General features: G+C 41.8%; 1 protein-coding gene across 3 annotated transcripts; it reads right to left on the reverse strand.

Moving 5' to 3' along the window:
- Nucleotides 1–2: 2 nt before the first annotated feature.
- mag (myelin associated glycoprotein) lies at nt 3–15117 on the reverse strand. Of its 3 annotated transcripts, none has more exons than XM_080501254.1 (12): nt 14994–15117; nt 11208–11324; nt 7983–8086; nt 6917–6992; nt 6456–6824; nt 6044–6340; nt 5639–5896; nt 4161–4421; nt 3648–3956; nt 3430–3529; nt 2690–2786; nt 3–2036 (listed from the first exon to the last, which is right to left on the reverse strand). In XM_080501254.1, the coding sequence occupies exons 4-12, from the start codon at nt 6960–6962 to the stop codon at nt 1878–1880; spliced, it is 1896 nt and encodes a 631-aa protein (XP_080357380.1). In that variant the 5' UTR covers nt 6963–6992; nt 7983–8086; nt 11208–11324; nt 14994–15117; the 3' UTR covers nt 3–1877. The 3 variants fall into 3 exon arrangements, with proteins under 3 accessions (XP_080357380.1, XP_080357381.1, XP_080357382.1); XM_080501255.1 differs by lacking the exon at nt 14994–15117 and adding an exon at nt 11420–11523; XM_080501256.1 differs by lacking the exon at nt 2690–2786 and having other exon boundaries at nt 1857–2036.
- Nucleotides 15118–17675: the final 2558 nt, after the last annotated feature.

Raw genomic sequence — 17675 nt, forward strand, 5'->3', positions numbered from 1 at the left:
GCAAATAATTCATTTTATTTCAGGACAATAGGATGCCATAGTGTTTACGGTGTGGAAACAGGATAATATGACCTTGATGAAAAACATGATGAGATATTTGTCCCATTTCTGAGGAAAAAAAAGAAGCTATGAATGGTGAAATATATTCTTCATTCCCACTATGATCTTGAGCATTTTCATTTCCAAGTACATCAATGAGGCCCTATAAAATCAATGCATAACACAAGTGAGAGAATTCTGCATTAAATTAGCCTTCAGTAACAATGAGTAACAAGGTCCCTCCCTGCATAAAAACAAAACCTCTGATTTGACTTGAAATGGCTTTTAGGGCCTTTTTTTTTTAAATAGCTTGCAGTAAGACATTGTTCAGTGGGTGAGTGAGAGTTCAATACTTAAATGTCTGCCTGCAGGCAAAATACTCATGCAGGGTGTTTACTGTACATAATGACATTTCCTCCATCAATATATATCATATTAATGTATTACTGACACCATCGCTATCGAGTTAAACTATTAGTGAGCTTCAGTATTACATCACAGGTTTATCAAAGGTCTATGAATAGCACAACCAGCTGGCGAGTCGCGAGCATCACTTTATATCTCTCAGACATCTGATACAATCCTGCCACGATGAAGCGTCGGCCTCTCGGGTGAGGTGATGCTCAGACTTCCCAAAGACCCCAGAGGTCAGTGTCTGGTGATCTTTCAGCACAATTTGAACACACACACACACACACACACACACACACACACACACACACACACACACACACACACACACACACACACACACACACACACACACACACACACACACGCACACACACACACGCACGCACGCACGCACGCACACACGCACACACACACACACGCACACACACACACACACACACACACACACACACACACACACACACACACACACACACACGCGCACACACACACATTGTCTAAAAGAGTATGTTGTGCTTTAGCCTTTTGTTTTCCAGATGAATCATAAATCAAAGAAACACATGCTTTTTTTGGGGGGGAGGAAAAGTAAAAGGAGACAGATACTGAGCATGTGCCACAGTGCTGAAAGTTCCCCCTCCCCGAAAATATCAACAGATCCCACCATTAAAAATCTAGGAAACAATGGTGTGCGACATAAATTTTACAAAACCTCCTCAATTATTATCAAAAGTGACGGTGACTGTTGTCGTTTTATTATGAGAGGCTACTGAGTCACAGCACACATTAAATACAATTATGTGGGAACAACATGCTGAGATCAGTCTCCTCTCCTCATCAATCATCATCTTGGGATGCAATACACCAAAAAGAATAGAGGAGAGGGTTCGTTCTCAGCTGATAAACACGCACAAAGACAAGAGAACACAAAGCACGGTTACTCCTTGCCCTGATGCTTCGACTGGCAGCAGACACAGTGACAGTTAGGAGACAGATGCAACACTGATAATCATGGAGAATGCCATCAACACACAGTCGCTGGTTATAACTGTTGATTGTAGTAAACTTCGACTACAACTGAGGCTAAAACTTAACATTTCTGTTTTACATTGTCCATTGGGCGTTGCTCCAATCCATCAAAACACAGTCTTTTTTTTCCTATTTGTGGCATATAAAGGGACATTACGTGGAGGGAGGTGCCAAGAGGGGAATACTGGCAGAGTGACATATTGTGACAAAAAGTAGAGAAATGGGAAGAGAGAAAGAGAGAGAGAGAGAGGGGGAAAAAAAAGGAATCATTATATGCACAGTGAAATCCAGTAGACAAGGGAGGTTATTACACAGTTTGTGGGGCAGAGGATATGTGTGTGTAACGTGGGGCTGTCACTGCATCTCGCATAGCCGAGGGATCAGGGAAGGATCGCGATTCATTTGGCTTTGATTTCCGAGTAGTTGCCGCCGTCATCCCCCCTCCCTGAGGCCCCCTCCCTGGGCCGAGCCCCGATGAACTCCAGAGCAGCATAATTCAGCTCTTGCCTCTCCAGTCCTGCCATAGAGCCCACAGGTTGATAATCCCCGTCTTCTCCCTGCAGACAGAAGGAGCGTTCAGCCGCACAAAATCCCTGGAGCGGTGCCAACGACACCTCGGCCGACAGAGCGGCGTGACAGACACCATAAATAAAATGTATTAGTGGTTACTGGTCAACATACTGACGGGAAGACTGAGATGTTTCCTGTGAGTTTGGCAGTTTGTGTTAGCAATGAGGCAGCCATGCAGAGGGCAGTATCAGAAACAAACGGCAGATACAGAACACAGAAGCTGATATGCGAGGAGATGCATCTGTCGCTGAGGCTTGTGTTGTTTTGGGATTTGTTTTGTTTTTTTTTTAATGGGGATTTGTTTGGGAACCTTACCGTAGTCTCCTCTAGAATGGAGTTAAACTTTGAGCCCAACAGCTCTGTCTTAAGCTGTGCAAGAGTTAGGGGAGAGAAAAACAGACAGAAAAACGCAGAGAAGCGATGAAAGCAAGAGAAAAACAGTGTTTGGAAAGGTCATGGTTGGAGCGACTCGAGTGCCAGTGGGAGGGATTTCTTCAATCGCCTCTTTTCAGAGGTTCCAGTGGGGTTTCATCAGTTATACTCTGTTCACGATACAAAACTTTAACCCCAAACATTTAGAGAATGGTCATCCAACCCATCCTCCATTATATTCATCATCATTGGCATCAGCGTGTCTCACCACTTTCTTCCTCAGATTTTGTTTGTCCTTCTTGACTGCGCTGTAGTACAAAGCTGGGTTCTCCAGGACCACGTCCTGCCTAGGGTTGCCATTCTCTCTGGGGGACGGAGTCACATAATCAGACTCGGTCTTGACTGCCACTAACGCAGGGCGACACGCCAAGCCTGGGCATCCATTTTAAAACAACAAGCTCTGTAAGGTTATGCTGGAGGCCGACTGTGGCTGTGAGTGACGTGGTTATTTTTATGAGTTTAGTCGCCGAGATCACACCTACTTCAGGAATGATCTCAAGGGGGAGAAAGGAAAAAAAAAAGCTTGCAAATTTGGAAGTCCAAATATGCTTTTAGGCCAAAATAAAACACCTTGGTTAAGAGGGCTACCTGGGTTGTATTTAGCGCAGCAGGTCAAGGATACAGAAGCGGTGTCAGAGCAGGGAATTGTGCCTGCAAAATATAAGGTTAGTCCAGTTTGCTAACCCCCTCCAGAAGACCGCCAATGTGGATCTCCAAGGATTTCAACAGGGACTGGTCATTGCAAATGAACTGAAATTGCTCTGGAGAGATGATTTTCACGTCCACATCGATCCCACATTCACTCGTATCCAATGTGAATCAGTGTGCTTTAGAATGGATGACAAGGCTTAAGTGTTTCCTTGGATTTCAGAAACGGCTTGGTAAGAAAAAAAAGTGACTACTTCTGCCTCGCATTGGCCTCACCATTAGTTTGTCATTCATACTCACTTCTTGTTGTTGTGGCCAACGTATCTCACTGCTGCAATGATGAAGGCGATGACCGCCACTCCGCCGATAGTGCCCACTATAACGGCCATCATGTACTTTTCTAAAAATAAACAAACAAATGCATGGAGAGGAATTCACTACTTAATATCACTTTGTATATACATTTATAGTTATACATAGTTTAAAAAAATACCAATTAATAATAGATAACAACTCACTCTCCTGCTGTAGCTCCAGAAGTACGCTCTCTCTTCCGTACACGTTGGAGATGCTGCAGTGGACATTGACAGCGGGGCCGCCGTTGTCCATACGTTCGCCTTTCTCCCGCAGCTTGATCATGCCAGTGGAGGTGTGTCCGTCCGTGTGCGTGTAGAAGTTGTATTTGCCGTCGGTTTCGTTGATAGTGATGTTGCGGTCAGGCAGGTAGAACTCGATGGTGGGTTCAGGATTTCCTGTGGCGATGCACACACACTGAACTCCCTCCCTCACTACTGTGCACTTGGACTCCTCCAGAAGGATCGGGGCATCTATTGAGGGAGGCAGGACAGTCGTGAGTCACGGTAACAGTAGAGATTAGATGGGGGTTATTCTCTGAGAAACAACAGTCGCAAAAGCCCTCCAAAACAAATAATTCTAACATTTCATTTAAACAGAAACAGAAGTCACATTGTTTAGAATCATTGCTGTGAACAAAATGTCTTCGAGATGCTGCAAGACATTAAAGTACTCACACTCAACTGTGATATTCAGGGAGCTGCTGGCTCGCCCGTGCTCGTTTTCAGCCAGACAGCGGTATTGTCCGTCTCCCTGCGGTGTGATTTCTAGGATCTCCAGCACTGACAGCTCATCTGCAGTGATGGTGCCCACCAGCTCTCCGTCCTTCAACCAGGTGAGGGTTGGTGCTGGGCTGCCCTGGGTGCTGCAGTGCAGAGCAAGAGAGGTACCTTCCAGTACCGTCATAGAGTTGTTTACCTCCGGCTCACGAGGGGGGTCTGCAACAATTAAAGAAAAAAAATATATTTTACATGTTACTCCTTTAAAATGTAAGGAAATTACATTTCTAATTACAGGCACTAACAAAGTACGTAACTAGTTATATGGAGAAGTTACAAACTATTTGGATGTGTTAATAATGTGCACATGGTTTATTATGATGTTGATGTGACACATTAGCTGAGCTGTAAGCATTGAGTGGGTCTGTCACATGAATTACTCATTTCTGAAGTTAATTTGAAATTAGCTGGAAGTCAAATGGTGAACACATTATTTTGGTTGGTTTGCATTACTCAATCATTGTAATCTTTGCAGCCATGCAGGATTTGGCAGAACATTCTTGAACCTTTATGGGACAAGTTGATATATATATATATATATATATATATATATATATATATCAAAAGGATCAAAAAGAAGTTTAGCTCATTGAGAGGCATTTGTAGCTATCAGTTGTAAAATATGATGTCATTTGTACACTCCTCTTGTTATTTTCAGTCAAACATATTGTATGTTGCTATCAGCAAAGCAATATTAAATAGCATCTGAGATACCAGCTTAATGGTTACTATCACACTTGACTCCAGTTGATGGGGAAAACACCTCATTAAACAGGAGTTAAGTGGAATAGTAACTATTAATATATAATAACAGATTGTGCCAATTTAAAGCTTGCATTGGCACAAGCTATTAATGTATAATAAAAGCTTGTGCCAATTTAAAGCTTGCATTGGCACAAGGAGCTGAGACAGCAGAAATGCAGTTCATTGAAACTATAGCAATTTTATGATAGTAATCAATTTACTGCCAGAAGAAGCAACATGACCGCTACTTTATAATATTTCATTTTTAAAGCTGACATACAGAAATCCATAAGACTCATTACTCTTTTTCTTGTTGTGATTTAGGAACTTCCTTAGCTTAACTCCCAAAATGATTTCTTTGTCTCAAAAAAAAATCCACCATTCTGTAAATCTATACGTGCAGCAGTTGCTTGTGCTTCGCTATGAAGTAAGCTATAAAACACAAAAGAAAACAATGCAAACCTAAAGAGAATATCTCAAATCTCCACAAACAGTTGACTGCACTTGTATGTGTTTTGGATTTTGTACAATTCATCGATTTATACATTCCAATTCAATTTAAACAATTCTACTCAGTAAATCTCTTCCAAAACTCAAAACACGGGGAATCACAAACTATCCCATCAACTCACACTTGACTGCCAGGTACAGTGAGGTGTTCATGATCCCGTAGCCGTTGTCGCCAACACAGGTATAAACCCCTTCATTCACGGGAGTCACATCATCCAAGGAAAGAGACACATTGGAGGCCGTGTCCCACAGCAGCTCCTGGTCTCCAAACATCCAGGAGATCCTGGAGGGGGGATTACTGTCCACCTCGCAATGCAGCATCACAGAGCTGCCCTCCATCACCTCTGAGGAGACATTGACCCACACCGAGCGTGGAGGATCTGCAGGCAAATGTGCAACGAACTGTTTCAAATCCAAGTAGCTATATGTATAAACAACACCAAGTATCTGCCTCCTATATCAGACAGTGACAGGACTAGATAGTTAAAATCTGAGAGTTTGTCGGTAAAAATATTTTGTTTACTTACACTTAATGTCTAGAGAGATGACCCTCTCGTACACCAGCGTGGTGTTGGGGTAGTAGACCCTGCAGCCCAGGAGCTGCCCATTGTGCATTGGCCTGGGCATGAAGGTGAGGGTGCTGGACAGAACCGCTGTGTTGCTCTCCTCCAGGTAGTCTGAACTGAACTCTGGGTCAGGCAGGTAGTCAGTGTACATCCACTGAATCTCTGGAGTCATGTCTGGGCAGTTATCCGGAGCGTAGCATGTGAGCTCCAAGCTCTCATCGCTAACAATCTCCTCAGGTACATCAATATTGGGTTGATCTGGGGAAGAAAAATAAGTCAAATTATGATAAAGTCTTCTTTTGATCATTGCCATTGATCACCAGTTTGATTTTGATCAATTTATTTAAGTCAATGTCTGTCATCATTTACTCACCAAGAACTTTGAGTTCTGAAAAGTCTGGGTAAGTATACATATTGGCTCCACCCAGGTCCGCACGAAAGTAGTATCTCCCTGAGTGCTCCGTGCCAATGTTGTTGATGAGCAGCGTGCAGTTCCTCTGGTGCAGGTCACCCAGCAGCTTCGTGCGACCCTTGTAGCTCTCGTGCACAACGTCCGTGCGAGATTTGTAGACTACGGGAGGAAAGAGTTGCGGGTAGGGTTGGCCAAAGTACCAGATGCCGTGAGTGCCTCGGTATGGCCTGATTCCCGATGGATACATGAAGGTGCAAGGGATGACCACGCAGGAGTTCGTCATGGCCGAGATATCCCGAGGTACCCAGACGTTCCACTGACAGCTGGCATCTGTGAGACGAGAGAGAAATGGAGTGAAACTCGTGTCGCGTTGGGATGAGGATATCTACCACAAAGTAAACATGGTGAAGCATTTTTATTACCGCTGATGATCAACAGCAGTGGTATGAGCAGCTCCAAACACCACATGGTCTCTGCTCAGTGCTGGACCATAGACCTCTGGAACAGAGACAAGATCCTGTCAGTTATACAGCACACGACGCATCACGAGGAGAAAAAATACAAATAAATGACAGAAATGTCTTACTGACAGCATCAATGCTGCTGCATGACTCAGACATAACAATGACCTTTAAAAATCGCACAGATTTTAACAGTTATGGAGATTTAACACTTTATTTTCTTTAGTTTTGTCAGGGCACAATGCCAAATGTTTCATAAAGGCATCTTTAAAAATTGCAGAAAAACAAACCAGTAAATAGAGTTCACGTTTTCTTCTGGTTGATTTGTTTCAAACCCCAAAGTTTTTGTATTTTTCATAAACCAATGGAGGAAAATTGATGGAAGAAAATCTCTAAACACCGACTGGGAGCAAGAATTTATTTGCCTTATAAACAAGTATTTCTGCAATTGTCAAGAAATGTCAGATCTGTGTTTGGCATTTCTTTCCCCCTCACTGAACAGAAACTACAATATTGCAGATATGAGGTAGTGACATATTTACCAAACAAAACTAAGTCATTTTCATACAGCAGTAAGTACATGAATAACAGCAAAGGGAAAGTAGATGACACATAGTGTTATGTCAGTCTCTCATTGTTGTTTTTAATACCAGCTGCATAAAAATGTGCTTGTGACTCAATTTTCCAGTCCAATCCAGAATGACTCATTGTTACTATGCAGTATGAAGAGAGCACAACAACAAAGCTTTCAAATGGCCATAATGAATTGAATAGATTTATACCAGCCAGATTTAAATTTTTGATATTGTGTTGTTGTTGTTATTATTATTATTATTATCATTATCATTATCATTATCATTATCATTATCATTATCATTATCATTATCATTATCATTATTATTATTATTATATTACGTAAGTGATAAGACAGTTATAAAATAAAATAACTTACAAAGTTAATGCATAACTTTTTTTAAAGTCAAAAACTGAGATCTGTGATGGGAACTGCAGCTGCATGTGCTCTCACCTTGAAATGCTGATGATGTGAACCAAAATCTCGGCAGGACAGCTTATCACTGGCTCCACTACAGGGTTCTCATTCACACCCACACAACTTCACAACCTTCTTCTCTGAGGAAAAAAACCCAAAACAAAACCAAATCAAAACACTGGTGACATCAGCATCATGGGCCCATCACGTCACTCAGAGAGCCATAGTAAGTCCCACAAACGCAGTGTCAGTCAGTTAGCACCTGCTCACAGCCCCGCAGTACCGTCACACACACTGCGTATGCAAGACCCACCCAATGAATGAGTCCCATTGTTGGACAACCTCAGACACCAAGCCAACGTCCAGTCACCGCACATCATGTCATCAGTAGATTACTGATACTATCTGTCCTTCACTTGACATAAACCTGAAGGCAAAGAAAGTGCTGTTCACTGGTGACAGTGCATGTTAATGGAAGGGATGATTTACTGGGGAAAGAGAAGAATTTCACGGTCACACCAGCATCAGCTTAGTCATTTTTTTCCACTTTCAGTAAAACTCTCTGTTCACTGGTCTGGAATATTCAGGCTTAGATGCAGACATGCAGGGACATTCTACCAATTTCATGAAATTATAAAGTCTTGATACAATACTTCCCAGTGCAGCAGTTGTTCAAATAAGTTGTTGTGAAGTACTCACATGTATTACTTAAGTAAAAGTACAGATATTTGTGTTTTAAAAGGACTTTGATAAAAATATCAATCAAATTTAGTTACTCAAGTAAAAGTAAAAAGGTTCTGAAAAATACTCCAAATTACATTTTATCTACACGTCATATCTACTGTTATTGTTGTGTAATGCGTGTCAGAATTTATACAACAGCTTAAATCCTTAACAATGACACAGATCACTGACCTTGTATCTAAATAGAGAAAAGGTAATATCCTGGCTGCACTGTCTGTAAAATGCAATGGAATACACTTAAACCTTTCATTTTTGAAAGACTTTTCACTTTGAAGCAGAAACAGAAAGTCTAACAAAAAAAAACAAAAACCTTCTTAGATCTCCCAGAGTCCTCTCACCAAAACAAAGATGGTGCAGCACTTTATACCTGAGCTTAAATCACTGCACCGGCTGCCTGTGTGTCAAAGGATCGACCTCAAAGTCTTACTTCCTGTCTATAAAATGATAGTAGGCCTCGAAATGACCAAGATTTATGTCAAAATAGGTTTTAAAGTATTAAAATAGTTTAACTATTAAAATATGTCTTTCAGAAGTGGTAAACTTACATAACCCACCACAAAAAACAGAATCGGATCATTTTCATCATTGAAAGTTTCTTCCGTGAGATTTTATTACCTTATCACTATTTTCAAAACAAAGTGTTGGTGACAACTATTCATCATTTCAAAGAATAATACTGAATTATTTCTTCTTCTAAAAGGATTTTTTCAATGTATTTTTCGCTGATCTAAACAACTAAACAAAACACTGTATGCATCTATAGTTAAGAAAATAAAATATATATATATTTGCACAGTATTTCTCATTTCGAAGCAACCTGAAGCTGCCCAATTGCGAAACATCAATAAAATGTATATGATGGCTGTTTCTCGGTTGTGGATTCATTGCATTCAGAAGTGGAGGCATACGATTTTAGCCTCATGCCTGCACCAGCCGGTACGTGCAGATGGCAGGCCTGAAAGGGGATTGTGCTTCAGAGCTTCGTGATTAACACATCCCAACATCCCCCCCGTGGAATCCATGACCAACACAAGTCCAGCTGATGGAGACAAGTGGGACAGAAATGTTGGTTTGACATTACAGGAGACAATGGATGCGTCATGCTGCCCTTCAGGCAGTCTCACTACTGAAAGTGTAATGTAGCTCACTTGGCTAAAAAAAAAAAAAAAAAGGTCCTTTGCATCCCCCCCTGATTTTCAGCAGCTGCTTTACTTTGGCCACGAGGTGGCAGTGGATTCAAGTTGTTAACAGTGTCATCGCCTTCTTGACCCATGAGGGCTCTCACTCACTGGAAAGTGTGAAACCAAGGGGCTTTTTTTGAAAAATGTTTTTGACGTTTTTCACAGGACACTGCTTTTAAGTTACAAATGCAGAACATTTAAAAATGTGCAACCTGGGGAATGGAGATGAATGACAAAAAAATGCAAAGAGCTTAAATATGCATCTACATTGGAAATATTTACTGATTATCTGTAAGTTCTAAATCTCATTCAGTGATGTTCCAATGTATAATGTGTTATTTGCAACAGATACGTGCAATCCCCCAATTATTTGCATTTTTTCATATTTTGCAGAATGTCACAATAAAGGCATTAATCAGATGATGTTTTGCCCTCACCGTGAGTAAATGGTGTTTCTTTTTCCAAAGTGAAATTCATCTGTTTTCATGTAATTATAAGAGCTGTAGTCATGATTTGTCAATATCTAAACAAATTCCCAAAATCCGGATCAGGTCGCAGCGATTTCAACCTGCGATCACTACAAACTCATTATAGCACTCATGTTAGTTTGGAAGAAATAAGTTTCCAAATATGGTCATATGTTAGCTACTTTATGATTTATTTGATTTTGGTGGCTATCAAGGCAAATGTGAGCTCCATACAATTATTAGTTTTTCTAGAAACAGCTTCAGTTTGAACAATACGATTTTATAAAATGTGTACTTTTAGATTTTTGTGATTTATAAACAAAAATTTGGAGGAATCAAACAAAAAAAAGGTTTTAGATTCAAATGTCTTCCGGGTGAAACAACAGCTGAGCTGCCAGCACTTTAGTAACCGCAATGTTTAGCGGCTGGATTCTAACTGACCTGAGCAGGTTCTGTGTTTCAATAAAGCATCATAAAGTTCATCGCTAGGAAACCTTTCAACTTTCATCACTGTTGATTGTGACATCTCAATCTGGAATGGGTGACATTTCGAGACGTCTTGACCCGCGATGCTCCGCTGCTGCCCGAGACAATTCTAACCTCTCTTCAACGTTGCGTCAAGCTCGACCATCTGCACTGTAACAAAAGGCCGAGATCCGGGCGAGTGTGTTCGGGGTGGGAGAGAGAGAGCGTGCATCAGACGCTGTGGGAGAGAATAGCGCCCAGCGGCCGGGCAGGACAGCCCGCTGACACCACCGCCAATCCTTCCAACAACGGCCTCATTGATGGAGCTAGAAAAATGGCTGGCACACACAGCATACGTGTGCACACTTACATACGCACACACACGCCACACAGAAAACACTTGCCTCATACCAGCCTCAACGCTAGGTTCCTGCTGCCTCTCTGTCACAACGTCTTTTTCTTCTTCTTCTTCTTCTGCTTGTTTCTCCCTGAGATGTTGGCCCTGCTCTGGATCCCGGAGTCTGTGGGGAAACAGATAGAAAATTGAGATAAAATGAGATGTTGGATGTCGACAAGGGGCAGGGGAAGAGAAGAGTCTGTGTGAGCTCTGGTTTACATGTGTCGTGGGAAGATCTAAATATGCACACATGCATTTCTAGAGCCTTTCTTTGGCCCACTCAGCATTCCTTCACACTGTTTGATCATTTTCCTGAGCGGTCTCATAAGTCTTCATGTGGGGTGTTGCTGGGTCGTACTGTCCAATCGACGTCCAAACACAGTGACATGAGTTGAACTTTTTCATGCAACTGGTGAACACAAGGGCAAAAAGCTCTACGGTAAAGATGGAATGAGTCAGTTTCTCTCCGAGTGAATCTGCATTAGGGCAACATAAGAAGAGTAGGAGGAATATAGAACTTGTGAGATGAATACGGTTATGCAAATTACACACCCGCAGTAATTTGATACAGATTTCAATCTTAAGCTGTTTTTATTTGCACTCATAACACAAAGCAGCCCAAATCACACATCTACAATCAAGAAGGTGTTTGAGGCTGAACCCTTGTCTGGATGATTTGAATTTCAGGAATTAAACAAAGGTTTTAAGGTACAGTTATTGATCGTCGTAGATTTGATATTTTCTCTGTTAAGGAATGTTTGTGGGTGGAGCGCACGAGCCTGGATCCACTCAAAGGTCCACCTAGTTTACATAGAAATACAACAAAGGCAAGTTGTCTCTCCAGTGACCAAGATTTATTTTTCCACCCTCTGTGTTACATGTAGAGTGTGTCACTCTGTCCAAAAGCCATTAGGCCACGGGCCAAGTGATGGCATTGAACGAGGCGCGGATAACCTCAAGGGAATCCCTCCATAAACACTGTGGAAAAAAAGAGCTGGAGAAAAGAATGTTGCATTGATGCAGCAGAGTCATGTTCCAACGAACGTGCAGTGTGCCATTATAACCGATACCCACACACGCACACGGCACATACGGCATGCCAACAGGCTCCTCAGTGTGGGGTGTGCAGCTATGTGACCTTCCTCTGCAATCCCCCATGCCACCCCGATCTCGGCTGGTGTAAACTAAGCATTACTCCATTGTCCTCCTGAGGCTGTCGTCACTGTCTGTGCACTATATGGAAATGACAACCTTGTGTGCAAGCAGACCCAATGAGATCTCGATAAAGCCAATTACTTGCATCTGTGGCTTTTTGTTTCAGGATAATATGTAAACATGCCCGTACAGAGGCCACTTTCCAGCAAAACTGACAAAACGTATAAAACAGTTTGTGAAACAGAAAGTCGATCTCCATCTAATCTCAAGAATACTTTTGTAATACAACAATCAGTTGTCCACATAATCACTTATTCCACGTCATACTACAGGGATACAGATGTCATCTGAACAATCAGCTCTGCGAAATCAGGCCGTGACACCTTTTATGAGTCATTTTACATTATTGAAATTGCTCACACAAACACTCGGCTGTGCCAAGAAGAACATTTTCATTGTGAATATCGTCTGCGGGCCACGGGCATGAGCTTGACCGAGGCTCTTGGGCTGCAAGGGGGGCAAAGAATGGGGACCTTGTACAGTGGAACACTGGGTATTGTGCGAGGGAGAAAGTGGAGGAATTTTTTTTTCCGGAACAGGCCCGCTCACAGCTTGCGCTTTGCTGTTTGCCTGTGACGCGCGTTGATCCACCACAAGCTAAGGCTCCCACTAAAATACTCAGAGGAGCAGATGGTCTTAAAACATGACTGCTCCCCCTCCCACACATGGCGCACTGAGCTGTGATGAGCCCAGCACACACACACACACACACACACACACACACACACACACACACACACACACACACACACACACACACACACACACACACACACACACACACACACACACACACACACACACACACACACACACACACACACACACACAAACATAAACACAAAGATATGCCAACATCCAATCACAGTCTGTCCAAGGTACTGCAGAGATTGTTGGCATAAAAAAAAAAGAAGAAAAAAACTGTTTTCATCATTGTGCTTGCCTCTTTCAGCGAATCCTGCAAAGAAATGTGTACATTTCTATTTGTCTCAATTTAAATCATCTAAGTGTTTCATCTGCAATTACAAATCCATTTCTCACTCACTCTTGCTTGGGATACTTGAAGGTGATATCTACATACAAGAAATGTAGATATCACCTTCAGAGTGGGAAAACACTAGGCGTGACTACATATTAAAAAATGTATTCTTGAAAAGTTTATTGTTTAGTCAGTGATTACTGTTACTCAGGAAATAGAAACGAAAACATTTTGACATTGTTCAGATTTTTGATTGTAAAATTTGTGACCTCTAATAATTTTTAACCTGATCTTATGACATTTTTTTAGAAATGTTTTTTTTACTGGCCATGTAAAGCTTTGTTGGGTGGCTGTGGCTTTGTTTTCAGAGCAAGTCGTGGTTTGTTCACTTGTGTTGTCTCCGTGGGCACGACATGTTGCTCAACCATTCATGTGTCTGTGAATGGCTGAATGTGATGGATCATCTAAACTGCAATGACGCTGCACAAGTGACAATGAGTCCCTGAAGATGTGATCGAAGTACATTTGCCAATTTTCTAAATAAGTGCCAAAATAGCTGACAAGATCTTTTTCCAAGATCACACCAAAGTGCAAATGGCGGGAGCCTACATTTCCCTTTATTTGCCAGATCATCAGCGGCACCAGTCGTTTGTCTTGTTGGTTTGTACCTGGCAGACCCAGTAACTCTGGCGATCCCTCTCCCTGTGGGCAGATGGTGAGCCATAGGCCTCTGCTCTCATTAGAGAGCTCTCCCTTCCGCTCTGAACAAAAGGGGGCGACAAACAGAGCCGTCACCTGTTCAGCCACACAGCCACACACAAAAATAAGCAGTGTAGCTCCATCCCAAGGCTCCATAAAACCCTGCACATGAGTCTCTGCTCCAAACAGGGAGGGTGAGTAAAGACTGGTTCAGGTTAACTCAAAACTTGGAATGGTGACAAATGTTTAAAATCTATTTTCTCACAATTTCACTTCTTGGGCAATGATTTAAAACTGAATTCATACATTTTCAGACTTCTCAAACATAAAACTTTGCCATTTTTAATTTAAAAAAATCCACTTGCAGACAACAGTCCCTCTTATTTCAAGAAAACACGTCCCTGACGCGCCTGAAAAATGCTGAATGTCGCTAAATCGCTTGTGAAACTGTTTTGGTTGGCTATGTAGTTGTATCCTCGTCTACCTGGCATCAGATGTGGAGCTGAACTCTGGCAATTACAGGAGCGAATCAGTACTGATGGCACAGGCGGTGAAATCTTTCCAGTGATGATTGTCCGAGTTCACAGTAACCCCGCTGCTAACGTTGAACAATGCACATGCTCACACAATGTGTGCACGATTACACACGTCCACAATTACACGCACACCCACACACTCATTGCCTAACTTGTGACTCTTGTAACTATTAGTTCTTTCACTCACTCATTAGCCAGCACATATGTGAAGACCCACACAAACTAACACACACTCATGCCGACTGCCAGCGCTTGATCTCAAAAGACAAAAATAAAATTAGATAGCCAGATGAAAAAAGCAGCTCCATCCAATTCCAAGTGTGTAGAGACGCAACAGATCGGAATAAGAAGTGCAGCTCCTCACCTGTGTAGGTGACCGACCTCCAAACGTTCAGCAGCTCCTGAAAGAACGGCTCGGCTCCCTTTCCTCTGACACTCGCACGCAAAGCGTCACACCATCAAGATCTCTCGCCACTCTCTGTACCAAGCCCCAACAGTGGGGAATAAACTACCCTCCCCACCATCATCACTGCCACCGTCACCCCTCCCATATGAAAATCAGCCTCTTCAGTGTAGCAGCATTGTTCTGAACCTTCGCCTCAAGGCTCAGCCATTCATAAATACACACGGGGCCACAAAGGGCCACACTGTTCCCCCCTGCTTCCAGACAAATGCGGGTGAGGCTTTGAGATCCAGAGGCCTTTCTGTCCAACAATTGGTTTAGCTGGATGGAATCGAGCATATTTCACCATCTTTGGACGGATGGCGATCATATTTTCTGTGGGGGAGGCTCGAGGAGGTCAGTGTAACAGAAGGCAGGAAGTGACCATCGGAGTGGGTGAAGGGAAGAGTGAAGTAGAAATATGACTGAAAGCAGTAAAGTCAAATATTTGAATGTCATCCAGTGAAATCTTGTCAATAGTTCAGTAGTTAGAAAACTCAGCGTCTCACCAATGGTGACCACGATTCATCTTTTCATACGAGGGTGAGGCACCCAGATGTGGTGCTTCATCCTAGTGGCACATCTAACAATATATCATATCCCACAGTTATCAACGTCACAGCATCAACGTTTGCAAATCTTCTATGTGAGTTTATACTGTTCAAAGATTTTCCCAATAAATTAAAAAAATTATAAATAAAAATACCCATCCCAGTTCCCAAGAAGTCAAAAACACACAATTCAAGGAAAAATGACTAAAAACAACAAAGCTTCCCTGTTTCTCTCTCTATGTAGGTTTGACTGGTTAAAATTCTGTCCAAAAAGAGAAAGAGCAACTGTTATCTGAAATGATAAATCATCACCATAATTTAGTTTAGTGTTTATTTAGCATACATTGTAAATGTTACAAATATTGCGTTGAGCTATAATGTACAAAATTGATAAACCGTCGATCACTAAATGGAATTCCGTTTTGGGCTCTCTTGTAGAAGCGCTACACATTGCAGCCTGAAGCTTTACTGTTCTTTACGTGTTGAGAATGAAATTGAAATTTCGAGGCAAAAAAAGTAAGACAATTTCTAGAATGTCGAGCAGGTTGGGAACCTGCCCATTGATTTTTTTTTTCTTTTTCTTTTTGCAGTCAGAAGCTATGCTGGAGGTAGTGGGTGTGTCCACCAGAATCAATGAAATGACATGGCAGCTCCAGGGAAAAGAAGTTGGGCACCATCAACATTGGCTACAGTGTAAATTTTAGAAAAAGAAGAAGCTTTTGATGCATTTTTCAGTTTCAGTTGATTATAGAGCGTTTGGTCCTCCAATCCTGTGATTGGCGGTTTGATCCCCGGCTTAACCGGACTAAACGAGTGGAAGTGTTCATGTGTCTTCATGTTTATAAATATTTGTATTTCTATGTATGGCAGGTCTTTTTTTGATTTTGAGACCCAATGTCAATGACTTAATCTGGGTAAACGAAAGACAAATACAATGGAGGAAAAAAATTCACTGAAACTAAAATAGTTTCCAATTGATGGCCATTGCTTTGCCTGACAGTCACTACCATCAATGAATTAATGCAACTGGAATTTTAAAGCATATTCAGATTGCTGAAGTGGTGAAAATATAAAGTAAGTATAATATATACAGATCGTGAGATAGATGGATTGACGGGTGTTTGGAAACTGCTCTCTCATTGAATTCTGACTCATGGCTGACCTGAGATATCCATGTTTGTCTGGATTTCAGTCTTGACACCTAAGTTATATTGGAAACACAATTCTTGTGTCCTGATTGTAGTATTTAACTTCTTTGACGTAAATTTCAAACAGTTTCAGATGTCACCCGATAAAAACATTAGTAACAGCAAAACAATGATAATGATGAGATAATTATACACCTCTAATGTTTTGAAAAAGCTGTTTGGTTATGCGACACTGTTAATTTGATTAAACCAGTATAAACTTGTTCTATGAGATATCTTTAATCCTGAGTGTGTTGTGGATGTTCATATTATTGTTTCTGTTTTTAAGGAGTTTAAAAGTGCTTCGGTGTAAATTCTCCTGATGTCTAGCCTCAACTGACCTTTGCTTCCTTACAACCCGAGAAGATAGGGTGAGTGGAGCCACGTTGCGCTGCCTCTGTGACCGAAGACGCGTCAGACTCCTTGGTGTTTTTCAAATGGGTCACCAAGTGAGCTGAGGTCACTCTGAAGCTGCATTGATTTAGTTTTATTTCCCTACAGTTCTACTTTTACTCTCATCAATTTGCATCCAACCTGGGCAAAATCATTAATAAAAATCCCCCTCTCTTTTTTTTTTTTTTTTCTTTCTACAGATCATAAACTTCTAAACCATCCATTCATTTGTAGTAATTTGTTCATTTTTGTTTGGTAGTCAGAGGAAAAATTCCATGGAAACTCTTGAAATTAATCACGCTGATGCTGACTAACTCCACCTGTCAGATTCCTCCTCCCGTGATGACAATACATGACGACACAACACATTATCGAGCCTGTGTGGCATTATGTGTGTTCACACATTTGCACGGTGCCGTGACCGTGTCATGAAACTCCAAGACTTGCTAACACCCCACCCCCCACCCCCACCC

Source organism: Blennius ocellaris (genome assembly GCF_963422515.1).
Source record: "Blennius ocellaris genome assembly, chromosome: 8".
NCBI lineage: Eukaryota > Metazoa > Chordata > Actinopteri > Blenniiformes > Blenniidae > Blennius > Blennius ocellaris.

Coding starts and splice junctions, on each gene's coding strand:
- mag (XM_080501254.1), bottom strand. CDS start 6,962: ATGTGGTGTTTGGAGCTGCTCATACCACTGCTGTTGATCATCAGCG. Junction 6,825..6,916: donor ACTGCTGTTGATCATCAGCG/GTAATAAAAATG, acceptor CTCGTCTCACAG/ATGCCAGCTGTCAGTGGAAC. Junction 2,037..2,689: donor AAAATCTGAGGAAGAAAGTG/GTGAGACACGCT, acceptor TTCTGTCTGCAG/GGAGAAGACGGGGATTATCA.